Source organism: Antennarius striatus, chromosome 14 (assembly GCF_040054535.1).
Source record: "Antennarius striatus isolate MH-2024 chromosome 14, ASM4005453v1, whole genome shotgun sequence".
In the NCBI taxonomy this organism is placed as follows: Eukaryota; Metazoa; Chordata; class Actinopteri; order Lophiiformes; family Antennariidae; genus Antennarius; species Antennarius striatus.
The window spans coordinates 5,794,997-5,815,157 of NC_090789.1; the positions used below are offsets into that span (position 1 = coordinate 5,794,997).

At 38.9% G+C, this 20,161-nt stretch overlaps 1 protein-coding gene across 1 annotated transcript; it reads left to right on the forward strand.

Moving 5' to 3' along the window:
- The first annotated feature begins 14,902 nt into the window (after positions 1 to 14,902).
- On the forward strand, positions 14,903 to 20,010 carry ccn4a (cellular communication network factor 4a). The gene is made up of 5 exons (XM_068332304.1): positions 14,903 to 15,168; positions 16,736 to 17,018; positions 17,587 to 17,841; positions 18,593 to 18,786; positions 18,871 to 20,010. Exons 1-5 carry the CDS (start codon positions 15,121 to 15,123, stop codon positions 19,168 to 19,170), a joined length of 1,080 nt encoding a protein of 359 aa, XP_068188405.1. The 5' UTR covers positions 14,903 to 15,120; the 3' UTR covers positions 19,171 to 20,010.
- Positions 20,011 to 20,161: the final 151 nt, after the last annotated feature.

The following is a 20,161-nucleotide window of genomic DNA, read 5'->3' on the forward strand; positions in this document are numbered from 1 at the left end:
GAAATGAGGAAGATGACTATCAAACGTGTTATGAAGGTGAAACTGACCACGAAAGAAGAGGGTACAAGTGTTTTTCTTGGTGATTAGGGTAAGACGTTCTGCTTTAGACTAGTTACGAAAGGCTACAGAAGGAAGGGAAGTCTATTTTCCTACATCGATTGAGATCATTGATGTTGAAATGCTTCATCTCTAATATTTTCAGTTGTGTATGTAAAGTCAAAAGATTAGCTTATTATTCCACCTTGTTTTTACAAGGTGGATACCCACTGTGCCACCGTGCTACCCCAAAATTAACATAAAGAAAACAATTATTATCTATGGAGCTGGCAGATATGGGTGGATCCAGGCTGAGACCAGAGGTGTTATGGACTTTTAATAAAAAGTTATGACATTCGTAATATATCAAATTGGTCTTGATTCGACAAATTTTGATTTCATTTCTTTGGAGCTGCACACGACTAGTAGGAAAACTTGTTTCAATTTTTCAGCCAGACTTCATTCCCTTCTCTCTCATGAATGACAAAGCCTTTCACTCCCTCTCTCCTCTCATTCATCCCATGGTTCATCATCTCCCACTCATTTCTGCCTTTGAGTTTTCCTTTAAGGAGTCTCCGCTCCACAAATATGCTCCTTTTTTTGATTACTTAGAGCCTCAGATCACTAGTTATATAAGAATGTTCCTTTATGACACATTTTATTATCCCTTTCCATTATAATTCAGGCAGTTTAGCTTCATTTTCCACTCTAAAATCCAGATTAGACTGCTGCAGACCATTTGGTTTCTTTTCTCTGCCACATTTCTTTTATGAGGTGATACAAAAGAACAGAGCAAAAGATCACCTTTATTGTTAAAGTGAATTTATCTATGGGGGTTTCATAAGTACCTGAATATATGTCATTCAAATCTGTTTCATGGTTTGTAGATATGGCATTAGACAAAAACACCTCCTTTTGCTGGCATTCAGCTACCTATGTTTGACAAGGGGAGACAGAATTACCAGACTTTTACTTCACATCACGTCTAATGTGAACTTCAGGAGGTTTTCATGATGATGTGGAATGAAAGAAGCCGCAGTGACGATGGGTAGCAGCTAGCAACAGATAGCAGTTACTAGAATGTTGTGGCTAGAAAGAAGGAAGGAAGTCTTCATCGGCTTAGGATAAAAATAAACACAAGGTCAACATGTAGCTTGTGTGGTTCCGGTGTACACAGCTCAGTTTTATCTTTAGAAGAGGATTTACTCCATGTTTTTGAGGCAAGTTCTATGCATTTTTTTTTTAAATTCCGAAGTGGATTTAATTTTATTTGCTGTGATGAATGTTGCAGAGATATTTATGAACTGTTCATTGAAAGTTTGCATTCTTCTGCATTACAAAAAAAGCAACACATTTTCTCATATACCTCAAAGCAATAATCACATGGATGCTCTCATTGTAATTTGACCTCGTATTTCTGCATTACATGTAGTTATGTAGGCATTATCAGAACAATGTATTTCATCAAGAACAAAATAAGATAAACCTTTAATAGTCCCACAGTGGGGAAATTTGCGAGTAATTTATTACTTGCAAAAGTAACAAGTAATTTATTATGAAGGAGCATTCCTCAGAAGAGGAATCGCCTTTGGTGTTAAAATCTTCTGAGGAGTCCTTATTTTTTTTCAGCATGTAGTTACAAAAATACCATATTTCAAAGAATTTTGCATTTTGTAGCTTGATTCTAAAACCTATTAAATTATCTTCAATAAGAAAATGAAAAGAAGTAAAAGATATTAAAGTTGTAACATCATCTATTGAAAAACCACTGACTACCAAAAAGGGGAAACTGTTAGACACTTTGCTCTTGATTAGCAGTACTGTGTGTCTGAATGAGTCAGCAGCAGACATAACACAGGTTAAAATAAAACCAACCACTGGGTCTGTCCCAGTGACCTCCTGTTCAATGCTGTCTTTGTAATGTTGGGATGTGACACATAATCAATATGAAGGTAAAATTGTTAATCAAGGCTTCTCATCATCATCTTCTCAATGGTCTTCATTAATAATTGATTGTAATTTGGATTTAATGGGTTTATTTAGCAAATTGCTTTCATAACAGTTTTTAGTCTCGCACAGTTAAAATAGGATAGGATAATTGGTGGAAATTAGCAGCCATACATGTCATTATTATCATGTTCATTGGTCCAATTCAGCACATAAATTATTTTTAAATTATTTTTTATTCCCAAAATGCTCACAAAAGCAGTGTAGCAGGTGTCACACACAGCATAAAACTAGTATTTAGCAGTCAGAGTCTCTCATGTGTATAATTGCTAGACTGGTGTTCATGATTGATGTCCCAGCGCTTGTTTTATAACACATGTTGGGGTTAAGTTGAGTTACAACTTTGAAGATGGTCAATGATTTGTGATGTTTTTTAGGCCAGCACACTCGTTCTCTGTCTCTCATAAAGACAGATGCGCTCTGTCTGTGGCTGATGTTGGCCACGGTTGCCGGTTGCTGCTGTGTAGGAGACAGGATGTGTTTGATCATTTCAGGGAGAAGTGACTTCCACACCCTCTGTCTAAAATTACAAAATTACTGACTGTCAGGAATTCCCATTATAATTTATTTTTTCTGGGAGTCAAAATCAAGACCCGCTTGTGTGGATTTAAGGCTTTTTGGCAGGGAGTGGAAGCAAGAGGTGTGTTGTTATAATGGATTTTTTTGCAGTTCCTCTTTTCCTAAAAACAATACACATTCCTCTCTGGGAGTTGGTACTTATGTGGTTGTTGTGTGCTCTGGCTGTAATGAGCAGTATCTAAATACAGAAGTAAGGCTGAACCCGACGAACTCAGAACCACAGGATTGACATGAACGGGACATGTGTTGGCTATAGGTGCAACTGTCTGCATCTGCAGCTTCCTTGCCTACAGTGTTTGTTTTGGCACACTTAAAGCCTAAAATACTCATATAAAGGACCCCAAATCCTCCACAGTTAAACCTGTAATCATCGATGTGATGCAGTTGCTGTATGTGGGTCATTCAGGCATTTGTAGCATTGCATCCAACAAACATCTGGGTAAGTAGTCAACCCTCCCTGTCTCTCACATCTATCAACACATCTCCTCATGCTTTCACATACAGTCCCCAGAAATAATCTGCTGATGAAGTTTAGCTTTTTTTTCTCTACTTCACATGTGTCAAACTCAAAACCCGGGGTCCAAATGTGTCCCGCCACAAAAGGTCGGATTGTATAAAAATAAATAGGTCAAAATTGTGTTTTGCCCAAAACTACATTACCCACAATGCAGTAATTCAGCCTATTTTAACTCTGACAAAAATGTTTCAAACAAAGTTAATCTCCCAATTTGTTCAAAAGTTAGGACATTAACTTTTGAACAATTTAATGTCATAATGTTGTTTTTCTTTTTTCACATGGATAGTTTTGATCATTGATTGATGGAGTTATGTGGGTTTTTTCATTACCTGACAAATTACAAAGATTTGTGTTATAACAGAGCAACAAGCAAACATATTTTTTCTGTGCAACTGTAATGTTTGTAACTTGAATAAGTAATAAATTCAGAGTTATTTAATATGAGGAGTAGTTACATTTAGTTACATTTAAAAGTTACATCTGGTCCTTTGAGGACAGCCACGATGCTGATGTGGCCCTAGGTGAAAATGAGTTTTACACCCCTGCTCTATTTGCTTATTTAGTGGCTGAAAAATAATGAAGAAAATAAAAAATAAAATTACAAGTTATATTATCTGCTCTACAAATTTCAGCAGAATCATTTTTGGGATCCTAATGGTGACATAATTGGATGAAATTGCATCAAGCTTGCAAACAACTGCCTCATTAAAGTAGAACTTGTGAGTCATTACACCAAAGGAGAGCAATGTTGTCGTCTGTTTATTCATTTATGTCAGAGAAATCTAATAAAGCTCCTCATAGGATCAACAACAACAACAAGTCTAAGACTGTAAAACCATCCCAGACCTGAAAAATTAATTCCTGTTTGCTGCACTAATGACTTAATGGAAAATATTACTCTTGCAAACTGCATCACTAACGTTTCTTTGAACCGCAGTACTGGTTCATTTGATGGCATGAAGTTAAGTGGAGGCACTTAGGGGAGCTGTGGCTATGGTCGCTCCTGGCAAAACGAACTCGCATGAACAAAAGATACAGTAATCAACATCTCAGCGGCTCCATTCTCCAATTTATTAATATGCAGTTCGTAGTTCATTCTAATCAAATAACCCCACCCATTTTTAATAGGTCTTTATTTATAGTCACTCTTTCATTAAGTCATTTAATGCCATTTTTACAAGTTTGCTCTTAAAATAAGGATTTTAAGCCAGTTTTAGAATTACTTTTACCTCATTGTGTTATTTTTTTCCTCTTCAACAGCTTCATTTCAATTTTATTCATTTAGAGCTAAACTCAACATGTCCTGCTGCCACTGATTCTCATCAAAAGAATTAAAACAGAGTGACTACCAATGCTACTAGCTATTAAAGCAAAGAGATTATTTGGCTTCAGACCACTTATTCTTCTAATCTAATTCTAACAAAGCAGCTGCACAGGTGTTTTTCATGATGTCTTTCCATTCCACACATCCAGGCATTCCGTTCTAAACTGTCAGCCTCCGAATCCAATCCAAACCCAGTCCAAAATAAACCTGATGAATTGTCAGGGTTGTTTTCTCAGACTCAACCAAACTCAATCCCGAGACATTATACAAATGTTTTCTCTAGCTACACAATACTCCCCACGATGACCAAAGTGACTTTGATGTGTAGAGCCTTTGGAAAGTACTTTAAATTCGGAAAAATCAGCATTTCATGTTCTTCCAGGACAGGTTTGACATTATGCATCCTTTACTGTAATAGATGAGGTGTTGCACTAATTGCACCATTAAATGATCAAGTCCCCCACAGATGTAATCCCCGAGGACGTTCTGTGCAAAGAGAGAAAAGCGGCTCTGATGTCATATTGTAACACCATTATCAGTGGTCTACCCTCCATCTCCACGTGCGCACTCACACGTGCACACTTCAAGGATAATGCCAGCCTTCGCATCCAGAGTAACTATTGGTTACCTCTCCAGTCAGCCATTCCAAGCCCATAATGAGAGTCTGCATCAGTGGATGCAATCGCTCTCTTCAGCATTTACTGCTGCATCATCATCTATTACAACAGTGATTATAGGCCAGCGAACTATTTATATGATACGTGTTTTCACTGTGCACCTGTGAGAGTTCATGCAGCACCCCGCTAACATATAGCAGCACAGCTGGTTTTTACTCATAAATTCCAAAATAAGCCCCACAGCTTAAAGCTATTGTCAACTTTGCTTTAACCATGTGTTTGCCCACTATAAACATATGTATTACAGTCTTTACCCCGTATCCCATGTATAATGTGAGAATGCCTGCCACATTATCTTCACCATTTTTACGTCTGTCAGTCACTTAGATGCAAAATTCAAACTAGACAAACACTCAGGAGAGTACATGCATCCCCCAAGGTGGAAACGATCCCTTTCAATTAATAAAATGCCATCCAAATTCCAAAAGGACATGTGCTCCATCAAAATAGCTGCCCTCCGGGTTCCTTTAAAGTTAAGGGGGTTAAAAAAAAAAAGTCATAGATTTACTCTGGATACACGCCAGAATTCAGTGGTTCCTTCTTCGGCACATGCCCCACTCGACGACTCAGAAGTGAAAAACCAACATGTACTTGTGGTGCTTTTGATGGAAATGCTGAATGTTTAAAAATGTAAAACAGGATCCGCCTTTTTAACCAGGACCATGGTGCCTCTGATAAAGCGTGAACTGAATAGAAAGATCTGTGGTGCTTGCTGTTGTTTATAAGGCTATTGATAATGAACAGTAAGGTATTCTGGCTGTTCAAACTCGTTCATGTAATGCAAATTAGTATACATGATCCCTATGTCAAAACCTTGTAGATGACACAGGATGGGATTCACTTCTTCTGTGCTGACATCAGGCTAACCTGTTAGCTTGGTGTTTCCTCAGCTGCACCCACAATCCAACTTTTTACTCCTTTTTGGATTAGTCAGGCGTTACGTGGAGTCGGTCGCAGCCAACATGGCATCAGACGGCCTGGAGCAGACCCCTTGAGCTTCACGTTCCACTCCTGAGAAACATGAGTGAGGTGAGGTCACCGTGGCTCCATCCACGACGGACCTGCCAAGCTGTACCTCTTCAGGAAAATGAATGCAACTGTTACATAATAAAGGAAACACTGAACATATTTTTTCCACTGGCTGGTTTTACAAATCTTTCACCTTCTTCTGGCATTCGAGGTACATCATATGGTTTATTACTTTTCTATGAAATAGTCCACCACGGAACTGTGAAAATTAACCGCACAAAATTCATACACGTATTGTCCATTTAGTGTCTGACTGTGGGTCTTTAAGCTTTCAGGTTTACTAGACTTTATAGATCTTATCGTGGCTGCACATGTGAACACATTGGTGTGTTTAACATGACACAGAACCAATTGAAATGCAGTGTGTGATCGACTGGCAAAGCTCAAAGGCCCTTTATGTGGAGGAAATGTCATTTATTGAGTTTGCAGGTTGAAATGAATGGTCAACGTATATTTATTTTTGTCTTTAAAGTGGAACCGTGTCACTTTTAAAGAACGATAATACAGTCCCTTACTTGCAAATGAATTTTGAATTCATAAATTTAAAAAACAAAACAAAAAAACCCCACACACTTAAATAATGCATTGGGTTTTTCTGTTGCATCCAGCTGTTATGGTGGTGAAAATGAGTTACTGCTAACTGCTTCTGATATTTATTGCTATGTAGGGTAACTAGCATGGATGTGTTGGGATGTGGACTCTGATCTGCATATACAGTATAGGTTTTAGAAAATTCCTTCATCTTATACTTGTATGAACACATGCAGGGTGTAGTCCAGCCTCTTGCCTGCACGTCAGCAGGTGATAGGCTGCTATAGATACAGGGATTACTTGAACTAGAGTTGACCTCATTGACTACAAGTAATTGTTTTGATATCTCTTGTGCATTTGGAGGTTCATTGCGGAGGGTGAAGTTGTTTGTACTGTAGTAACTGAACATCTCTCGCCACGCCCTCGACTATGGTGGCTGCTAAAAACACAAAGAGGCCTTTTCTTAGAGCTTGTGTTTTGTTTAGTCTGTTTTGGGAATCATGTAAGAGGGATGTAAATCCACTCTTAGATCCAAAAGGAGTGTTCCAAGGTAAAGAACACACATTCATTTCAAGTTTAATGTGATTATAGAAGTAATTATGAATATTATACTACATTTTTGGCCAAAATCAACTGACAACAAACTGGACCTTTAATCTATCCATCATAACACTGAATCTTGAAAGTCTTTGCAGTTGATTTAATCATTAGTTATAAAGCAAAACCATGTTCAATGTCTGCATTTTCTCTGAGTGGAAAAAAAGTGCTGTCTCTGTTTCATTTCACGGAATACATACATGTAATGCGATTCCTGTTATTTCCCCCCCGTTCCTGAAATTCCTGCTGGATTTTTTTAACCTTGGAATTCACCTTGTCATCTCTAAGGAATCGACTCAGACTGACCAACACTCACTCACATTCCTTTATCGGAGTATAAGATAAGTGATTCTGGGATATTACTGCTAACGAGATGCTCTATTTGATTTGTCTTTTTCACTGAAGAAGTTGTTGCTTTTAATTTGTTCATAACTAGACTTCCATGATTGGATGAATTGTGATACCAAGGAAAACACATAAGGCCACTATCAAGGGCCACATGGACTGAAGAGAAGAAGTGCTTTGCAGCCTTTTTTTATGCATTATACAATTCAACGGCTAACTGGAACCCTGTCATATGATTCCAAATCTTGCTTTCAGCTTTTCCCTACAGGTTTGGAGTTTGATTGCATAAACAGACACTGTGTGGTTTTCTGCTGTGGCAGCTTCTCCAGGGACGACCTCAACCCTAAATCCTGTTTACAGCCTCACTTCACTTTGAGAAAATCCATTCGGCTGCAGCATCTCCAAGATTTCCCCTTAGTTGTTGAGTTTCCCTACAGATGGCCAAGATAAGGCAGTTTTACAGTATTTTTTTTCCTATTCTGCTTCTTCTTGTATAACTGTTGTTGCAGTTGATCCTTTAAGTCCACCAGCATGATCAAAAAATGTGACCTAAATTAAAATTACCCAAACTTGTGCTATCATGGCAGAATGAGGCTAAATGCCTGCAGAGATGTCAATGACTGAATGCTGACAGGATGAGAAGCAAACGTAAGGAATCTTGTAATAAAATATTCCCATACCGTCAAGTGTTTCAGGCCTGTCAGTCAGTTGGATATCTAGAAGATCCAGAGGGATTGCAAGAACAGTTTCTGGAAAGATTGGACAGATACCTGAACTCTGCTCTATGTACACATCTGTAAGTCAAACAGCATGTTGTGGCAATTCTTGGCTGCAAATGTTAAGTTCTCAAAATCACATATCCCGGAGCAGCAGGCCTCCAGAGATAGCGGGTCAGCCAGGATAAACGTGGTGAGACAAAGCATACCGATATAGGGTTGGGCTAATGCATGCTGAGACTTAAATATATTAACCATTTATCAGTGACACATACCAAATACAGTTATTTTATCTGCCTTTGCAACTTAAAAGCGCTGCAAAAACTAAAAGGGCCTCAGTCAGTGTTTAGATTGAACTGCACCCAAAGGCATACTGAGCTGAACCATACACACCTCACTGAGCGGCTATGTGTTGACCCGCACATAGGTGTTCTACAGGGCGGCTTTTGTTCAAAGAATGATCTTGAGAGCTATCCAGATCTCACAGCATCTTAAATCCCCCGCTTTGTCTGTACGTCACCTCTTGTTTACCAGAAGTCACGCAAATGAACACATCAACACAAAAAACATGATGCCTTAATTCACGACTTGTGAATCACAACATATGGTGTGTTAAGGTATGTGTTCACACGTAGACAGTAATGACTAATTGCACATCTTTTTTCAGTATCACACACATGGAACAAGCATGTGTGGTTCATTTAAAAGAAATGTCTGAGCCTGGGCTTGAAGGCTGACGTGAGAGGAAAAATTTAATCTACATTACCTAAACACCAAAGCTGTATTCTTTCAGATGTTGATTTTTTGATAGCATACAACTCAGCACAATGCACCTTTAAGACATAAAACTCCATTCAGTCGGCAAAGCTAGCTCATAAAATTCTTTCGTAATTCGATTATAGTGTTTGAACTCTTAGATTTCACCTGATCTTGATCCAAAATTACATTTAAGGTTTAAAAATATAAAGACAGAACTGGAATTGATTTCATGCTATTCATGTTTATTGGAGTCATCAGCCTTGAAATATCATACAAATAATAGAATAAATTAGGTAAAGCTGGCACAAAACGAAGTCAGAACGACAAAAATGTTTCTCTATATAATATTTGCTGAAATCTGATTTTCATATTTAATTCCTTAAGCTTTTTATTTCCAATTAGTTTGACTGATGTCTTCACGATGTCTTCTCTGCAATGGCAAAGATTTAAAGATATGATACTGAAACAGGAAATGTCAGACAGAATTGTTTCCAAAAAGTTATAAGCCCAGCCTTGCTGGGTCAGCCAATGGAAACAAGATGCTTGAAGAGAATAATGATAGACATTAAAAGCCTATTTTAATCATTTGAAAATGATCGTTCAGCTTTGAGTGTACTTTTGTGGGGCGATGTCTGCACGAATTCGAATGTACAATGACTGTATAAATCACCTCTATCACACAGAGCCAGTGATACTGGACCTGAAACAAATGTTGTTGTTGGCAGGACTGTGGCCTAGTAAATGTTTGTCAGATGGTGTGAATGGAGACTTGATTTATACCAACATTTCTCTCCAGTAACTCCAAGTTATTATTGAGATCAGAGTTGAACAATGTTTCAGAAAAATAATACGTCATTGATTAAAGTATGTATTTAATAAACAGCTTTTCTCATATCTGACATGTTGAGAGAGTTTCGTGTCACAAAGCATTTCGAGAGACGACTGTGGGATCATTTCAGGGTGACATTTGTTTGAACTGTGCCTGTAATAAGCATGCTAACAAAGGCTTTACGTTGCTTCGTTGTGAGGATTCACCCACTATTAAACTGCTTTCAGTTCCTGTAGGTTTCTATCTCTGGAACCTCACAGATGTTTTCCTCAGTCCATGAATCTCAGACCACAGCTATATAAAGAAAGTATAATTACCGGACTGCTCTGAGCGCAGCCTGCCATACCCTCTCTCGGTCTCTCACACACGTAGAAACGACTCATATAGTTTAAGTACAGCAACAACAACATATGGAAAACAGAGTTGTTTGAGATCTGGGGAAACATGTAACCAGTTGTTCTTTCTGATGGCTAAAAAAGATCATGTCTGCATAGTGCATCTCATCTTAAATACAACATTGAGCTTAGCCTAGCGTGCAGGCAATGTCTATGCAGCAAAATGCTCTATTTTCTATCTAGCATCTCTGATCACCTGGCTAATTTGTACAAAAATACAAGGAAAGCAAGAAGTGTTGTTGCCATTAGATTTTATTAGGTGACAAATAGGGCCAAGGTAGTTGTCTAGGACCATTTTCCACATGTTACACAAGCTAACTGTTCTGGGATCTGACTGTTCACACAAGTTGTGGCTATCTTCACCTTAAACTGTCAAGCAAGGAACAAAAAGATTATTTTCTTACATTTTATGCCTGAATGAGACATTTTATTCTAATTATTCTTCTGAGTTTAAAAGAATTAGTTGCATTCCCAGCACATAGTACTAATTGCTGCATTTCATTTAGCTTCCCAGCTTCCCATTCCAGGCATGCAATCAGTATGTTTATGCAGCAAGACTGATTGCTCGGATCTTTATTGTGTTTCTTCAATTTCCAGAGAAAACACACCACGATTTTGATCAAATTACTCCCTGTTGTAAAGCAGCTACCTGCAAGTAAGTGATGTGATATTCAGAACATTTTCCCACACTAGTGTTGTGCTGGCATGGAACTTTTTTTTTAAATGTATCAGCAGTTTTTGTTCACCCCATGATGCTGTAACCTCCCATTCTAAGGAGGATTACTGCCTTCATTCGGCTTTGATGCTAAAAGATTTCTAAAACAGGATTTGACTTCAAGCCCTCTTTGTGGGTTGAGAGGACTTTAATGTGGAGATTTTAAATTTGACATTTTTTATACCTGGACTTTAAAGTTTACTGCCTCCCTCAATTAAACAGATCATGTTCAATTATATTGTCTCACATACAGGTATGTGATGCACCTGAAGAGTCCAGGAACACACATGCTAACGGCTGACATGGTGAATCAGTGGTTAGCTCACCCAGACTGCATGTTTCTTTCCAGATGTTTCAAATGTAGAATTTTGGACCATCATTAAGAAGAATGAGTGAGCTCTCCACCCAGTGCATACTAGAATATCTTCAAGGTCTAACATTTTGGGAAAAGGTTTTCTGGATGAAAAGATGATTTAGTTGTAATCTGTAGTTAAATGATTGTCTAATTCATTGATTATATGAAAAGCTCATAATTTTGGGACTCTTTCATTACTGTCTTAGAAAAAAAAGGATATAACAGCTATGATGCAAATAATGGGATGACTTTGGGGTGGTCCTCGACATTAACGGTCCATTGTTTCTATCAAACACCCAAATAATATGCTCATCCTTGTGTGTGTACATATTTGTGACTAAGTGTGCATTTTTACACATATTTTTAGATCTATTTTAATATATTTATTTAGTTTCTTTCCATTGGGGAGGGATGTCTTCTTTGCCATCAGGGGTTTTGAACTGTTAGAAAACAAATTAATATTTTGCTGAGGGAAAATACTATACTGTATAATACACTTATTCACTTTCTTTCCTTAACTTAAATGAAGAAGTTAATACGTGTTGCCACGTGTTGGCAAGGAAATTGTGTTGGAGTGGATCTTATGCCAATAAAGAAGTGAGAGTTTGAACGAGATCCAGGTGGTTATTGATGCTAAATGCATCTACAATGCTAGGAGTAACTTTTATTACATTGAGCCAAGCAAACCACTTTCTTCATAATTCCTGGACGGTTTTAAAAATTGCATCAATCTTCTCACCTAAATCATAGAAAAAATATCATATTGGAGTATGATGTCAAACTATATAGCTTTAATGAATTCACACACTGGTGCTCTTTGTCTCTGCTTCCATTCTAATCCTTCCACTAAAACAACCTTCAACTTTAAACCATGAGTAAATCAAACACCCTGAAATCATACTGGCTGACAAACTGAGCCCTAAATCCATTTCATGAGGGAATTTGGCAGCAATCACCTCAGACCTGGATTTCATCACAAACCGTTCTACAAATGCACTTCAACCGACAGAAAAACAGCACAGGCGATCTGGCATGCTGTGACACTTTGATTGACGTCACCTAATGATGCATAAAGCCCGTTCATGTAAAGCTCTGTAGTTAACACTAATTACTGCTATCGAATCAGACCATAAAATGAAGGACAGATGCTGACATGAGCCTGAATGGTACCACCTGCGGTTTGAGACTGTCCTCTCCTTGTCTTTGTGTTGCTAACGTGGACGATGGTGAGGTGTTTGATGTGTGAGAGAGACGCCATTACATAAGGTTAGAGGGTAGGAACAGACCATAAAATAAAGGGCAGGTTCTGACGTGGTACCCTAAGTGGTCTGAGATGGAAAGAGCAAGATTTGTAGTTCCAAATTAATCAGAGGTCTTTTTTTAATCATCTATTACTCATCATCTTTTGCTTTTAAGTTTTTTTTCTTAGCAACTTAAGAATTTTGCTGAAGAACATGAAAGTCTGAGGCAATCCGTAAATATTCATGCATAAATTTGTAGTAACTTTCTAGGACTGCCAAATCTTTTGACAGTCCAGAACAGGATAGAATGTGCAGACAATCCTGTTCTAACTGGCAATGAAATACAAGGATTTTCTATCAGATTTCTACATTTAGTCCCAGAGTGTTTCTAGTTGGCATATGAGAGAAGTCAAGTCAGATTTATCACAGTAGCACCAAATCACAAAAGTAATCTACACACATTTCCCAAAAAGAACAAGTCTGAACTGTGATCTTTATTCTTTAGACACAAAACAAGCTCCCATGAACAAAAATGTGGCGGCAGTGGCTATGAAAAACTCAAGTTTTATCAAGCAGAAATCTTGAGCATATCCAAAATTCAAATCTCTGCCTCATTTTCTCAATGAGGCAGAGCTGGATTGATGGAGAGAGACAAGAAAGAAATTTAACTGAATGAGAGAGGCTGAGTGAGAGAAGTTGAGATAGAGAGCAAGAGAGTAAAAGCAGTGAAAACATACAGTAAGTTAAGGGAATTTGTCTGATCTGAGAGACACATTGGGAGAACAGTGATGAAATAGGTATATTGTGCTTGGGGGGTCAGGATGTCCCAGTCAGAGAAATGATGCTCATATCAGCTCCCAGGCTGACAGATCTCTGACAAGAATAAGAGGGCGCTCCGTAAATAATAGGGGTTCTAACCTGGGGCACATCGCTCCGTGACAAAGGCCTCATTTCTCACCACTCTCTCCCTCTGTTTGCATTGCCATTACAGTCCCCGATTCGTGCAGTGTTAAAGGTTGGCCAATGAAATGAGAGCTCCAGGAACACATTCTTTTTTTCCCTTTATGGTTGAACGGCAGTTTAAAGTGGAATTCTTGCAGCTCCTTCCTGCTTCCGCACTTATAAAAGCATTCAACGCAAAACTTTGAGATGGATGACATCATTAATTTAACCTGGACATCTGTGAGCCAAACTTAAGTCTGTAGGTAGGAGGTAGAGACCAAATGTTAGCTATATTTATCGTCATCCTAAAAGCAAATGACCTTTTCAATAGATCATTGTTGCAGCAGCTACAGCAGAGTCACCCAGGAGCTCATAACAATCTAATATGAGCATTTCACATTAAACACTCATTGGGATGCTATTAATAAATAAAATACAGTTAATAAAGTTGCAGCTGGCTCAGGTTTATTAAATCAAGCATTGGTATAATTTAAACAAAATTTGTAACATGTGCTAGATCATCATTTAAACATGTTGAAAACACAAAACTTGACCAAATTAAACACGATCTTCACAGGAACTGCTTCCTTTCTGTATTTCTGAACCACCTCAACCTGATCAGTTGAACTCAGCCTGACATTCAGCTTATTAATGAGCCAGCTCAGGACCAAACTACAGTGGGTTATTGGAGGATTTGATAAAAATCTGAGTTGCAGCTTTGGTAAATTGTAGCCCAAAAGTTTTGATACACACTAATTTTAGATGTCGGTGAAACCAGCTCACTAAATATTTGTAAAAAGAAGGATTAAAAACTTATCTACACTTCGCTCATGCACACACACAAGTAACCATATCGGTTTCTGGAGACAGGCATGAATCTTTTTTACACTCCTCCTGGTGAATATTCCCTGTAGGCTATCGGTGATATAAGTTAAACACTTCACCCCTATTTGAACCCTCTTATTTATGTATCTCTATCTGTTATTCCTGCCTTAAATTTTTTCAACACCTTGTGTCCCCAAGGCACTTAGGAGTTTTCATTGTGTATTAAATGCCACACAAATAAAGTGTATTATTACCATCATAAAAGGGAAACTTGATGTGAATAGTGGCTTGAAATATCAAAGGAAAGAAGAAGGTGGATTATTAATTAATACTTTTATGCTGTAATTTCTAACTGGTGGTGGCTGAAGCGTTAAGGGGGAGGAGGACGACTCTGCTTGGCCCTGAGTGACTCCGGCTTTCGGTCACGCCCTGACCGCAGGGGCCGCCACAGCTCCGAGGAGGAAGAGGAGGAGAAGGAGGAGGAGGAAGGAAAGTGGAATGGAGGGAAAAGTGAAGAAAAACGGTCCCTACTCATAGGTATGTGGGGCTCGTCCTCGGGTCTTACGTCAGCCCGGCCTCTTTAACAGGCTGTCAGTCCCGGTCCGGCGCTCAGACGGCGACGCGCGGAGATGACAGGGACGGGAGGATGTAGCGCACGGAACTAATTCTGGACTCGATGCATTTGGAGCTCCTCACCAGTGATGAGTTGGCTCCTGTGGTGGATTCTAGCAGTTGGCGGAATTCAACAGGTGGGATGGAGGAGATTACAAAAAACAATATGTATCAGGCGCTTTTAGATGAATAATTAATGTTATTATGAGAACGTGCGTTTCTGTTACCCTTTAAAGAGTGTGAACTGTGAGAAATTAGAAACCTCCTTCATTCTTTTTTTTTTTTTTAGACTTTTTTATATTTCTTTTTCTCCTCCAACTCTTTGTGGTAGCCACGTCGTTCTTCCAATAAATGAAATAACACCAAAACTAGATGGGTATTACTTAATGATGCTTGATGTTTAACTATGACCTCATAGTTTTGGGTAGCTGATAGCAGATCCTTCCACCCATTATGTTGTTTCCATTGTTACTCATGCGTTTATCTGCAGATTTAGCTCCAGAAGATAAGTCAAATCTGGCTTAGCGGTGGAAAGTTGCATGAACATGGGGTGGTGAGGTAAACCTGACTCACTTGACGGGTCAGTTGTTGGTCTGTCCTCATCTCAGGGGGTAATTGTGCTGCAGCGTCAGCTCAGGAAACTGAAGCCTTGGTTTCCGTTTGTGATAGTTGAGCACCACCTCGTGGTCATATAAGAAAAAGCACATGCGTTGGTGTTAGTCATGGCATTAATTATGTTAATATCTATTATTATTATTGTTATTATTCTCTATTTACCAGCCCGATAATTTCATAACAAAAACATTGCCTCTGAATATTGTTATTGTGATAAGATGCTGGGTATTTAATTATGTCCCGTTGGCAGCTTGGTTATATATAATGGGATGTTATATTCATTTTTGGATGTGAAAACATTCAACAGTAATTGCATCTTTTAACTTCTGACAACAGAGGCATTACAAACATGACATCTATTTGATGACAAACAAGGAAACATTTAAAGACATGATTTGACACATATCACCAAGGAAGTATGAAGCCACCTTAGCGTGTGTTGTGATTTTTGCTGATAGAAACTTTTTTCCACTGAGACTCCAAACGCTTGGCTGCTGATGTGGCTCACGCGTCTCTTTTTTCCTCTTGAGCGTCTGCCATTAAAAGAATGAAAACACTGTGAGGAAGAGGTTTACAAAAAAATTGACTGGCACGACTCTGTTTAGCACAGCTGCTGCTTGTTAATATTGTCAGTGAGAACTCCTAGAGCATTAGGGTCATATCAAAATCACAGATTTAACATGATTACCTTCACTTGGTGTTTAATTCATTTCAATATTCCTACTTGATTATTTGCACAGCGTGATTAGACTTAAAGAGGTTTTGGGCCTTGTACTTCACACATCAGGCAGCGAAGCAGAAGTGCTCAGATCAGCTGAAATGGAAATGAAATAATTCTTGATTAAGGATACTAAAAGTGTTGCACGTGGGTTTATGTAATAAAAAATGGCATTATGACTTTGTGCACAGACAAAGAGTCTGATTCTTATTCTTTTATTGAAGGTTCGTTCATAAAGGTACAGACATCAAATTGCATAGCACAAAGGTCCTGATCAAGCATTATTGTAATTAACCCTAAAATGGATTAATTTCTTTTTAAGAAAGTTGTTTCTCAATTTGGTTTAATATCTGTTTTTTCAATCTCTCCAGGCCTACTCCCAGAATTCCACTGCCATGCCGCGAGCTGTCTCAACCCCAGCTGTGGACGTGTACAACCGGACACAGTTCTGCAAGTGGCCATGCGACTGTCCTCAGGTCACCCCCACCTGTCCGCTAGGCGTGAGCCTCCTCATGGATGGCTGCGATTGCTGCAAGACATGCGCTCGGCAAGTGGGCGAGGTGTGCAACGAGGCCGACACGTGTGACTACCACAAGGGACTATACTGTGACTACAGCTCGGACAAGCCTAGGTACGAAAAGGGAGTGTGTGCATGTAAGTGTCATTCACGGAAAGTGATCAAACAAACTGCTTTTCACACACAATGTTTGATATTCTCTTCTGACGTGGTGTTTTATGTGTAGCGTCTACACTGCTGTTCTATACATGCTCTATGTGACCAAATTATCATTTGATATCAGTTCTTTTCACATCAGTTGCATGTCCACAAATATGATTTTATTGCTAATTACATGTGAAAGTAACTTATTAATTGATTTTTACACAATGTGAAACAATATCCAACGAAGGGACATGCAGTGGAAGCTCTTGATCGTGTTACTTGTCACTGACGAAGGCCAATTTTATGCTTTTAAACACTTAATCTTTCATTTTTCATATCAAAAAAATTTCAATGATTATTTAATATTTTTAAATTTGTGATTTAATAGGCCTGCTTTACCTAAATTTGTGTGCATTGTATTATTTTGACAATTTCTATTCATGCTAATTTTGCAGGTGAGTATTTACACCATACAAGTTAAGATGTCAATGCAGCTGCAGTGTGTTGGTAGTTCTCTCTGCACGTCTCTCAACCAGACTGGTTGTCCATCCCCTCTGACAGATATGGTGGGAACAGGCTGTGAACACGATGGCGTGATCTACCGTAACGGGCAGAGCTTTAAGCCCAGCTGTAAATACCAGTGTGTGTGCGTTAACGGTGCCATCGGCTGTGTGGCGCTGTGCACAGAGTCCCAGCCTCCACGGGTATGGTGCCAAAACCCACTCCGGGTCAAGGTCCGGGGTCAGTGCTGTGAGCAGTGGATCTGTGATGAACCCAAAAGAGGGCGCAAGACGGCTCCACGACATGCATTAGAGGGTAGGAGCCCTTAGATACCAGCAGCTCTGATGATTGTGGGCTTTATTTTGTATACTTGTAAATCTCCTTCCTGCTGACTGACACAACACACAAGTTGTTCAATAGTTAGAAGAAAATATCCAGACTCCAAAACGCTGGGGAATAAAGTTCTCTTGTTTTAATAACTGGGATTTCAGGAATCTCGATTATTCTGACAGTTTCATTGTTTTAAAAGCAGGATTATATAAACTGATTAGTAACTTGATTTGTAGAAAAAAAAAAAAAAAAAGAGCAGCAGCTGTGTTTTGAATTGGCAGTCGAGACCGGGAGGATCATGAGGTTTGGGTGTGAATGTCTGCAGAGACGGACCAGCCCTTTTTTGTGGAAGCCCTCACACTGTTTTCTGAGTCCTGTTTAATTTCCATGCATTTAGTGCAGCAGTGCAGTGGAGAGAAACAGTTCAATAGGGATCTCCTCGTGTTGAATTAATCTACTGATCAGATCCAGATGTGTTCCAGAACTCAATCTGTACATGAGATTAAAAGCAGAGATGGTTACAAATAGAACATTCCTCAACATTGAGTATCCAGTATGTAGCTTGTGAATGAGTCACATAACAGCTTTCTATCTTTGACTCAATCTGCCATCCTGCACCAGTTTATGAAACCAGCAGTTTTTCATTTTTGTCTCACATTAACCAAGACGGAGCAGAAATATCTGTTGCGGTTTGTAGGCATGATCTCCTGACCTCACTTTTCTATGTTGAAACCAGCTTCCCCAGCTGAGACCAGAAGCTGGCACAAGAACTGCATTACCCAGACTACCTCATGGAGCCCATGCTCAAAGACCTGTGGCCGAGGCCTGTCCCTCAGGGTCTCTAATGCCAATGAGCAGTGTGAGCTGGTCAAAGAGTCTCGCCTGTGCAACCTGCGACCCTGTGAGGTCGACATCACCAAACACATAAAGGTAGCAGTTCTCTTTTGTATCTTGTGCTGGATGTTAAGTGGATTCCTTAGACTTAATGCTCTTCTTCTCCATCCCTCCGATCAGCCAGGAAAAAAATGTCTCAACATCTACAGGGAAGACCTGCCTTCAAACTTAACCATCTCGGGGTGCACCAGCAAGAAGCAGTACAGACCCAAATACTGCGGCGTCTGCACAGACGAGCGTTGCTGCATCCCTTACAAGTCCAAAACCATAGATGTAGAGTTCGAGTGTCCCAACGGGTCAGGATTCACCTGGAAGAGGATGTGGATCCAGGCCTGCTTCTGCAACCTCAGCTGCAGAAACCCCAACGACATCTTCGAAGAGCTGGAGAGTTATTATGGAGTACCAGAGGTCATGAATTAGCAGATTTTACCCTCCCTGTCAACCTGAGGGATCACCCCACCTTTTCTCATGCAATATTTTGGACTCACAATGTGTCTGATGATGGACATAGTCTTTTTTTTCCTATTGGAAAAATCTGTAAATATGAAAAAAGTAAAAAGGATACGTGTCTCCAGAACGGATTCATAAAATATGGTGCATCTTTGAAAAATATTTAAGGTGCTGCTTCGCTAATGCAACAATATAAAGTCTGTGTGTTAAATATTGAAGGCTTTAATTTATTTATATGGCTTTTTGCTTATGTAATAGCAGATGCAATGTTAATCAGATCCTACAGTTAAGTAAGTCATACTACATGAGTCTTTTCTGGACATATTTGCTTTTAAACCTCAAATGAAAGTTTATAAAAAGGCAGGACTCATATTTTAAAGACAATGTTATTTTAGTGTCATGTTTAAATATTCAATAACAGATTCAGGAAGGTTCAGTTACATGTTTTTTTATTGTCTTTTTTTTAATAAATACAAACTGTTATGTCATTGTAATGCTTTTCTACAGCATTAGAAACTTGTGCATCACATCTTTACAAAGCTGTGCATGTGTTCTACAAAGCATAATGTTGTTGTAGTGCAAGTAAAACAAGGGAGTAGAGGGTGATGGGCAAGTTCTATGGCTATCCTCATGTTAACATGCGGATCTACTACTTCACTCACCCCAGAAAATCACAACCACATAGGAGCATCACACCCAAAAAGTGAACGATTCAATGGCACGTCTTTGTTCTATTGTGGTTGATTGCATAGAAATAAATGTAAGGAAAAAGAAAAAAAAATTGCCTGAAGCCATGAGCCATTAATAAAGTATATGATGCAAAAGCTTTTGAATTTGTCTCTAGGATGCATTTAAATCAACTTAACCAAAGCTGAACCGCTCACATAGCAGATATTTTTGAGAATGAAACTCAAGGATAATGGACATTGTAAAGATTAAATAATTTTTGCTTTATGTACAC

Bases quoted from the DNA above. Each gene is read 5' to 3' on its own strand.
- ccn4a (XM_068332304.1), top strand. From the start codon at position 15,121: ATGAGTTGGCTCCTGTGGTGGATTCTAGCAGTTGGCGGAATTCAACAG. The intron at 17,842-18,592 runs GTAGGAGCCCTT...TGTTGAAACCAG, and splicing joins TCCACGACATGCATTAGAGG to CTTCCCCAGCTGAGACCAGA. The intron at 18,787-18,870 runs GTAGCAGTTCTC...CCCTCCGATCAG, and splicing joins ACATCACCAAACACATAAAG to CCAGGAAAAAAATGTCTCAA.